Consider the following 10113-nt stretch of genomic DNA (forward strand, 5'->3'; position numbering starts at 1 on the left):
ATCAAGGATCCAGATCCGACCCGGATCTGTCGGGTCTGGAAAATGAAGACTCGGATCCAGATCCGACGGGTCCAACGGATCCAGGTTCGGATCCGGGTCCAATATATTTTGCCTAATTTTTTGCAAAAATTTAATATTTGGGTCAAAAAATGCATTTAAAAGTTCCGTCGATCGGGGGGTTATTAAGTTCAACCTAAATTATAATTATACAACTAATCTAAAAACACAAAGTAACCAACTAATACAATTATATTTTGAAATAAAAATTATAAATAACGATAAATGTACGATTTTACAAATGAGATAGTAAATTTGATATGAGGCATCGAAAAGTCATCTCTTGAAAGGGCTTTATCAGTATTAAGTTATTAACATTGTCAACATTTTTAATAAGGAAACAAACAATTATAGTTTTTTTTTAAATAGAAAAAATTGGGTAAACGAATCTGGGGGCAAGACCCGGATCCAGATCCGTTTTTTTCAGCAGGACCCGAATCCGTCGGATCCACGGATTCGAGCCGGGTCCAGATCCACTGTCATCCCTAGTCTCAACTTTAATATATAGACCCGATTTGACCTAATATCACCGAACCCGGTTCCCGAATTGAACCTTCGAAACTCAATAACATAACCTCATAGAGCCACAGTTTCGAATTGGGGCTATAATTCACCAGACTAGAACGAAGTTTCTGAAATCGATTCCAAAAAATATTCCGGCGATGGACGATGATATCTCCGGCGCAGTCCGACGAACGTCGACAAGGTCTCGAAAGGTCGCCACAAAAATGGCGGCTGCTCTTGCCAGCTCCGATAATCGAACTCAGGTCTTGCTTTTCTCTCTCCTATTTCGGCGGAAGAGGAGGAAATCATTTCTAAAATGATGAATTTCGTTGATTTGTAGGCAGCATTAGCTAGGCTTGAAGCTCTGGAAAACGATAATGGCGGAGTTGAAACAGTTGAAATCAATGACGACGATGAAGCTTCTCTTGATGATGACGAAGAAGGTAGGTTTTATAATCTGTTTATCAAATTATACTATAAAAAATCTTTTGTTGGATATTTTCGGTGCAATTGCTAGTGATTTCGTCAATTTAGTACGAAATTAGGTTTAATTCAGTAGTGTTAGGCTTGAATTTGCGAAATTTGTGTTGAATTGGAGTTGCAAAATACTGAGAAATTGAATTTTGCTGTTCTTAATTTTTGTTTAAATCGGATTAGATGATGATACTACGGATTTTTTTGCTTCGGTTGATAAAGTAATAAAAGATGAAGCATTATTGAGTTAATTATCTGAATAATTTGGAAATTGAGATAATGTATGTATTGGCAGCATATATACAGAAGAAGCAATCTATGAGTATGAAGCGGAAAACTCGTCAAGGAAAAGCGAGAGAAATTGCAAGGAAAAATCCTAGAACATTTTTGGAGCTAGTTAATGAGGTTAGAAAATGGAAAAATTGTTAATCTTTAGGGCATGATTAAATATCTTTGAATTTGAACATGATTTAGTAGCTACTTTCCGCGATTGTTCTTAGCAAATCCTTTGTGTTTGATTGTGGAAACAGGCAAACTTGGATGCCTTGCCCCCTCATGTACCGAATTATTTGAGGGCAGCTGTTGGACCTCCAACCATAACCTCTCGTCGTAATTTCTGCACGGTTTGTGGGTTTAATGCCAATTACACTTGTGTTAGGTGTGGTGTGCGTTTTTGCTGTATCCGGTGCCAGAAAATACATAATGATACTCGTTGTTTGAAGTTTGTTGCTTGATTGACTAAGAGGCTTTGCTGTGCATAATTTTGTAAGTCTTTAGGTTAAGTGCTGCAATGTATTATTGTTTAAAGCTTACTGTTATGGTTTGAAATGAAGTATCTTCAGTTAATTGATTTATTAAGAAGTTTGAGTTTGCTTATTGATTTTAACATGATTCACGGTTTTTTTACGAGAGAGGGAGAGAGAGAGAGTAACAAGAATTTTTATTGGCAAAACTTTTTGCCACTGCAATACTTTAATATGAACAGCTTGTTTATATTACAATAAAAACCACACAAATAAGATCATCTGGCAAATGGGCTTGCTCTGTACCTTGTTCCATAGCCTTGAATTTAAAAAAAAAGTGACGATACTGATAATGAGTGCTTAAAATTTGGATGAAAAATGTCTCGTAGGCTTGTGACTTGGGCAACCCTATCCCTTCCTGAAAAGTTGACTCCTGTAAATTAACATTGGGGAAGTTGTGGTGGAGGAGGCTCTACAGAATTTAGTTTACCAACACCGTTCTCAACCAAGAAGGCCATAGCTAAGCCCCAACCAATATGAACATCAAGGTGACAATGCATTAGCCAAACCCCTGTTTGAACAGTAGAGAAAGAAGAAAAATATTAGCACTGCGGACTGCTAAAGGTATTATGCAAATTAATGATAAAATGTTAATAGAATTGTACAAACAATTACTAAGTTGCTTCTTTGTTACCTGGGTTATCAGCCACAAATCGGATGGCAACCCATCCACCAGGTGTGGTTCCAATTGTGTTCCTTTCTGGTGGGTCAACCAGATTGAATCTGGCAGGATCTGTTCTTGGGTTGAAGTTACCTTGGCCGCTGCCAACAACAAAGAAATGGTATCCATGGAGATGCATTGGATGGTCCTCAATTGTGACAATGTTCGTATTCTGTAAAATAATTTGTACATGAGAACCATACTTCAATTTGTATAGTTTAGTCCCTCGTGCAGGTGTCCACAGCCCTCTGCTAACATTGCCTGTGTAATCAAATTGCAATGGAGGCACTGGAGGAAAGTCTGTTGTGAAGACACCTGGAGTATTTTGGTACAAAGCCTGCATTATGGAATTCCTTTTCGGGAAAACGAAGGATACGTTATTCATGCTAGCAGTAAACCTGGTGTTGTTGGGGCCTTGACAACGGAAACTTGGACCTGAGCAGTTTATAAGCCCAAGGTTGATTGTGAAAAATAGGTTCTCATGAATCTCAAGCGGGACCCTCCCCTTGGAAAGACTCCTAAATTGAGCTTTAAATGCATTTGCGGTGTTTGTATCGTTCCAGGCTGGCAGTTGTGGAAGAATTGGTCTCATAGGACTTCCTGTTTTGGATTTGCAAGCAGCAGACTTATATTCAAGAATTGCAGTTGTGGTGGTGTTGTCAAAGGCTACATTAGGAGCACTGGAGTAGGCTGTAGCTGCCATGTAGTAGCGGCCTGGTGGTTGGTTAGCAGTGACTAGGACATTGGTTGTTTGTCCTGGCCCTATCATCACAACATTGGTGGTGAAGGGCTTAGTGTAAATTGCATCCGCCTCAACAACTGTCATTTGGTGGTTGGCAATTGAAAAAAAGAGTTGTTGATTGAGTGCAGCATTGATGATTCGGAGAAGAATCGTCTCACCAGCTTCGACAGGAAATATGGTTGTATCTGCATAAAGTTGAAGCAGTGATTATACTATTCTCTATTGGAGGTAAAATTTGTTTAATCAGTTGCACATTGTCTTTTCTGATAATCTGTTATAGTTCATGTATCATATCTGGTGATTATTTTTTATAATGCCTAGTTTGATGCCAAGTAGGACCTTTTTATGCAGACTTTTTTCAGGGCTTGAATGCTCTATTTCATTATAATATTCTGCTGAGTTAAGCCATTTAACTCAGATAGCCTGAATCTTTTTGCATTATTATGTATTTTTATTTGTTTCCACACTCCTTATTACTGCTCATTATTTTAGCCATGTTTTCCTTCTAAATGGAGCATAGCAGCAGATATTAGGATTAATGCTTAAATCAAAACCTTTGTTGGAACATGGATATAGATCACCAGGTTGACCGTTGATTGTATATGCATCTGACACATTTGCAGCTGCTCCTGTTATTGTTGCTTGTCGAAGAACATGCATTGGGTCTCTGTTCCACCATTCCCCTGTAAAGTATCAACTTTAGAGTCAATTTCATCATGGCTATATTAATTCAAGTGTTTGTTCACTTTGCTTTACCTAGAATAAGAGGAAATTCTCTTTTGGGTTTTGGGTAGGGATATGAAGATCCCTGTTTCGGGTATATGATTAGAGCTCCATATACAGTAGCTCTTAGCCATTTGCTGTGAGCATGCCACCATAGTGTTCCCTCTTGGTTCTCAATGGTGAACCGGTATGTGTAGGTTACTCCAGGTTTCATTGGGCATTGTGTTACATACTCAGGTCCATCTGCCCATGGGTTTCTCATTTGGCGGATTCCATGCCTGTGTGAAATTTCGAGAACATGTTAGTAACTTGAGTTATGGCCAAGTGGCCTGTCTCTAGAAGTATTTTGGGGATAGTGCGTGTGTACTTAATTACTTACCAGTGGAGACTGATATCATATTTGCCAGCATTTGTAACTTTGATGATTAGGGTATCTCCATTGTGTACCTCCAGGGTTGGCCCTGGAAACTGACCATTCACAGTCATAACATGCTGGGTATGGCAAAGCCTGTTCACTGGCGTTGGTTGAATCTGTGATTTTTTTTTGTTAAAATGTCACAAGAAAGAAAAGTTGATGGACTGCATTTTCATGCATGAAAATAATACTGCTTGCAAGACTAGAGGAAAGGAACTTACAACAAACTCATGATGGTGGACCGCTGCATTTGCTAAACAAGCTGTAAATGCTAAAATTAAGGTTAGTTTGAGGAAAAGGCTACAATATGTGCTGTGCAACTTCATCTTACTGTACTTCTTTTGCTCTGTCTTCCCTAGAGTGAAGCTTTTGATGGTTGTGTGTTGTGACTATAGGGTGGTGAGGTATCTAGTATATATACGTTCGAGAGTGAAATGGAATAGTGACCTAATACCATAACAAACATAGTTTATACTAAGTTGTATTTGTGGATTAGGTGTCTAATCAAGTACTGTGTCTAACAATAGAGAGAATTTGGTGCACCCACTTACCTTGTCAAATTATTCTATAATTGATAATTATGTGCTTAACCCCTCTAATCTCAAGTGTAAAGAAATACAGTAGTTTTGTCTTATACACTTAATTGGCCTATGTCCTAAAACTTGAAGAAAAAAAGAAAGAGGGGCAAAATAGTTTTTCTCCTTTTGATCTTTAGTTGTTTAGAATTTGGTGATTATTTTGTAGTAAATCCTTCACATCTATCATTGATCTTAAATAATTACAGTCAAATTATAATTTAAGTGCAGCTGAATTGTAAATATATGATGTTATTGTCATTCAACTCTTAAACAGATTGTACTTCTCATTTTCACTTAGGCTGTGTATGTTTAAAAGATTTTTTTTCCCCCGGAAACTAATTTTTGGGGAGGTGATAATTTTCTTGGGCGAATATATTACCTAAAGAATGTCATATTTTCCATCTTATTTCTTCTCTCCCATCAATCCCACTCTTTCTCTCTATTTATTTTTCCGGCAAGGAATGAAATATTGTTCCGCCGAGGAATGAAATAAATATAAATGAATTTTGAAATCTAATTTCAATTAAATTTAAGTTTAGTACCATATTTTTTTTAGAGGAAACAGTTTAGTACCATATTTGTAAGAAGAGTTTCCTTTCAAACTAAATATTGCCCTAGTAACATGACTTCGTTTGACTTTCTTGTTGTTCAGGTTTTTTTTTTTTTTTTTTTTTTTTTTTTTTTTTTTTTTTTTTGACAAGAAGAACTAACAAAGAAAATACAAGAACACCTAAAAAGACCAAGACAACCAATGACGACGTCGAGCTTGGTTCGCAAGCCAGCGGGCTGGTGAAACCCAAGATCGGGGAACCTTTTTAAATCTACAAACTCTAAAACTCAAAACAACTTCCCGAATTGTCGATAACAGCCACAAGCAAGAAATGTCATCTGTAGAATCCCTAGACAAAAGAGACACCACCTGGGTACTATCAGTATACACCTGCACTTGGATAAAATCTTTACGCCTTGCCGCTTTTAGAGCCCATAAACAAGCCTGTAATTCAGCCTGAAGAGCAGAGGAAGCTTTAGTAGCTTGAAGACCGGCGCCAATAACCCGATCCGACTGAATTTCTCTGACAACCCAACCAATACCTGCTGAATTGTCTTGCTTGTTCCAAGCTCCATCAACAAGAATACAGTAGTCTAGAGAGTTCTCTAAAGTCCCTTGAAGACAGATTGGTACCGAAGAAGTAGGTAACACATACTTAAGACACTGAGAAGAAAAATGAACGAAGGCATCAATATCTACTGCCTTGGTAACCCATTCTTCAGTCAGATGAAGAATCCCAGACGGAGAAACAACAGCTTGCCGAAAGAGCTTGTGATTACGAGATAACCAGATTGCCCACATGAAAGACACGAACCAGGACAAACCCGTAAAATCCTTATTAGTCCTATAACCCGTAATCACATCCGCAAGCCAAAGTTCAAAGGGTTTGACTGATAATGAGGACGGAGAAAAGGCAAAGGGGCTCTTAACCAAAAGAGTAGTCACTATGGAGCAATCCCTGAATAAGTGAGAAGACGACTCACTATGTTGATGACATAATGCACAAGTAGAAACAATAGACACACCATGCATGTAAAGAGTGTCTCCAAGAGGAAGAGCATCATGTAACAGCTTCCAAATAAACATTTTCAGTTTAGGAAGAAGGGATAGACCCCAAAATTGTTTCCACCATGAATTAGTGACCGGGACACTAGCCACTGAAATTATTGATTTACGTACTAGCATTGCATACGCCGTCTTGGTGGAAAAACTACCATCCCTTGTGAATTTCCAGTACACGAAATCATCCATGATACCCTGAGGCCTTTCCAATGAAAGGATTTGCTGTACTGATAAAGGAACAAAGAGCTTATGGATCAACGAAACATCCCACGCGTTGGAACGCGGATCAATGATGGAAGAAACATGAGTCAGAATAGACGACTCACCAGCCGAAGCTTTAAACTGAACTGGAGCTACTGGAGTCCAATTATCTTCTAAAATCCGAACCCGAGAACCGGAACCTACTTTCCAAGCCAGACCATCCGATAATGCCGTAGCACCCGCCAAAAGACCCCGGCATCCCCAAGAGGACCTAGCAATTCTTGTTGTCTGAAATGAACTCAAGGATGGATATTTGGAGAACATGACTCTGGATAAAAGAAGTTGCGGGTGTTGGTGAAGACGCCAACTCTGTTTAGCCAGAAGGGCTGAATTCAAAAGAGCCATACTGCGAAGCCCTAAGCCTCCCATACCCTTAGGCAAATGTAACAAAGACGCAGAGCGAAAAGCCAAACCTTTCGAGGAGTCTGAAGAGCGCCACCAGAAACGAGACAGCATACGATCAATTTTATCACAGATCGAGCTTGGAATCTTGAAGACCGAAAGGACATGATTGAAAGAAGCAACTAGAATCGAATTGATGATTACTAGTTTGGCTGCTGCCGAAAGCCTGAGAGAGGCGAAATCCGAAAGCCTCTTAGTGACCGAATCTAATAAATGCCCAAAAGCTGCTACTTTACTGCGACCCATGTCAACAGGAAGACCCAAATAAGAATCCATAGAATTTATACTTCGGAGACGCATTCCCCTGGCTAAGAAGTCCTTGTAATCAGACGGAGTGTTGGGACTAAATTTCACAAAGGACTTCTGAAGATTAATCAATTGTCCAGAAATAGCACAGAATTCCTTAAGAATAGACATTACTTTATCAGAGGAATCTGGGGAAACTTGAAAAAATAGCATTGAATCATCAGCAAAGAAGAGATGAGAAATTGAGGGCGCTCCTCGAGAAATCCGAATACCCTTAAAAAGAGAAAGATTCTCCGCCCGCCGAAGCATAGCTGAAAGGACTTCCATACACAACACAAACAGGTACGAGGAGAGAGGATCACCCTAACGCAAACCACACTGAGGCTGAAACATTTGAGTTGGATTGCCATTAACTAGCACCTGATAAGACACCGTAGTGACACACTGCTGAATCAAATGAATCCAATAGGGAGGGAACCCAAAGGCTTCTAACGCTCTATCCAAAAAATCCCATCGAACTCGGTCATATGCCTTATTCATGTCTAGCTTCAAAGCTGCATAAAAGGTTTTCCGAGCTTTGGAATTGTTCATAAAGGTAAGAAGCTCATGAGCTAGAAGTCCGTTATCTGACAGGAGTCTGCCCGGAACAAAGGCATTTTGAAACGAAGAGACCAAATGAGGTAATACCAGACGAAGGCGACCAGTAAGACATTTAGCGATGCATTTATATAATACATTACACAATCCAATAGGTCGGAACTGAGAAACGAACTCCGGATTCTCAACTTTTGGAAGCAAGATCAAAAAGGTGCGATTCCATTCCTTCAACATATACCCATGAGCAAAGAAGAATTGCACTGCAGAGATAACGAATGGCCCCAACACATCCCAATGAAGCTTGAAGAAAGCCGAAGTAAAACCATCCGGGCCAGGAGATTTGTTGTCGTCAATATTAAACATTGCCTGTTGAATTTCAGAGGCCGCGAACGGCCGAAGTAAAAGATCCTTATGATTCCGAGAAAGAGAAGGGAGATCTAGCTGATCCCACCAAGAAGACTCCGACATTGGAGCGGAGGAACAAGGAGTGTATAGATCAGAATAAAAGGAAGATATTAGCTGTCGGATACCATTAGAATCAGAAAACTAGTTATCAGTCGAGTCTTTCAAGCAATGTATATAATTGCGACGACTACGAGATTGGACCATAGAGAACAAGAGGCGGGAGTGACGGTCCCCGAGCGCAGCCCAACGTAGCTTAGCTCGCTGTCTCCAGTAAAGATAAGCTACATGGGTTTCAGCAAGCTTTTCATTCCTCATATTTAAAAAAAGACGACGAGCATTCCTGTCCCTCAAATCAGACATACAGTCACCCATAGTCATGGCGAGAGACTTCCAATCTATACCCCAGCTTTTCCGGTGAGAGATGCACCATTCAAGCAGCCTGCGCTTAACAACTTCCAGCTTTCTAGAAAGAGAAAATGAGGGAGATCCCGCATAAAATTGTGAAATACTAGAAGTTATAATGGTACGAACCTCAGAAGCTGCCAGACACCAATTTTCAATCCTATAAGGTCGCTTAACCTTATTAACAGTCGAGTCAATTGAAAGAATGACCGCTGCATGATCCGAAAATAGAATAGGTTGGTGGCAAATTTTAGTATTCGGGTAGGTTTGAATCCACAAAGGGGAGGCATAGGCTCTATCCAAACGTTCAAAAATTGGATCAGAATCAATCCTATTATTAGTCCAAGTGAACGGTGGGCCTATAAAAGGGATCTCGATTAAATTATTATCCAATCTCCATTGAATAAAGTCCAATCTTCCTGGAATACTTTGATTACCACCTACTTTATCCACTATGAATTCGACTTGGTTAAAATCGCCTAGTAGAACTACATTCGGAAGAGAAGCGAGGATATTAGAAATGGTAGTCCAAACTGCTACTCTATCAGATGGTTGAGGAGCTCCATACACAAACATAAGATGTTTTATTTCATTACCCATCACCAATTTACAAAGGATAATGTTCTGCGATATAAAAAACGGTTCTAACCGAAAAGGAGCAAACCAGAAAACAAACAACCCTCCGCTAAGACCTAAAGCGTCTATCCCACAACTACCCAAAAAAGACATAGACGCTAGCTTTTTTCCTACCATATTCACAGACAACATAGTTTCCATAAGAAATACTACATCCAACCCGAAAGAGCGGACTAGAGACAAAATATATGGAATTTTAGGGGAGTCCGCCTGTCCGAGGCCCCTACAATTCCAAGCTGCCATTTTCATCCTGCTGAAGGTGATCTAGTCCGGGAGACCACCGAGCCCTCAGAAGATGAATCAGATTCAGTAAACGAACCGCCCTTGCGCTTCTTAAATGGAGTAAGACACGAGAAGCATCCTGGTTCATGATTTTTTTTATCTTGAATTAAAGAAACTGGTGGTGCCGATGGAAATATGTCAACACCTGACCTCTTTGCTGGACACCTGTTCGAAACCCATTTCCAGATTTTGCCCTTGTTCTTTCCGCCCTTACTCCCTGAAGAAGAAGAGCCACCTTGAAATGCAGCAGCCGAAGAGTGGACCTGATTTTCCGTCAGCCCAACAGCAGATGGCGGAGCTTCAGGAGGAGAAT

The 10113-nt window shown here is 39.9% G+C and overlaps 3 protein-coding genes across 3 annotated transcripts; 1 reads left to right on the forward strand and 2 right to left on the reverse strand.

The window, feature by feature from the left end:
* Positions 1-654: 654 nt before the first annotated feature.
* Positions 655-1890, forward strand: LOC145616321 (SWR1 complex subunit 6-like). Its single transcript, XM_081671020.1, has 4 exons — positions 655-824; positions 902-1004; positions 1331-1440; positions 1566-1890. Exons 1-4 carry the CDS (start codon positions 720-722, stop codon positions 1767-1769), a joined length of 522 nt encoding a protein of 173 aa, XP_081527146.1. The 5' UTR covers positions 655-719; the 3' UTR covers positions 1770-1890.
* A 165-nt stretch (positions 1891-2055) lies between these two features.
* On the reverse strand, positions 2056-4768 carry LOC145616320 (laccase-3-like). Its single transcript, XM_081671019.1, has 6 exons — positions 4601-4768; positions 4344-4495; positions 3998-4242; positions 3796-3924; positions 2473-3426; positions 2056-2349 (listed from the first exon to the last, which is right to left on the reverse strand). Exons 1-6 carry the CDS (start codon positions 4703-4705, stop codon positions 2219-2221), a joined length of 1716 nt encoding a protein of 571 aa, XP_081527145.1. The 5' UTR covers positions 4706-4768; the 3' UTR covers positions 2056-2218.
* A 3853-nt stretch (positions 4769-8621) lies between these two features.
* On the reverse strand, positions 8622-9761 carry LOC145616127 (uncharacterized). The gene has a single exon (XM_081670827.1). It carries the CDS (start codon positions 9759-9761, stop codon positions 8622-8624), a length of 1140 nt encoding a protein of 379 aa, XP_081526953.1.
* Between the last annotated feature and the right edge of the window lie 352 nt (positions 9762-10113).

This window comes from Chenopodium album, chromosome 26 (assembly GCF_948465745.1).
Source record: "Chenopodium album chromosome 26, dcCheAlbu1.1, whole genome shotgun sequence".
In the NCBI taxonomy this organism is placed as follows: domain Eukaryota; kingdom Viridiplantae; phylum Streptophyta; class Magnoliopsida; order Caryophyllales; family Amaranthaceae; genus Chenopodium; species Chenopodium album.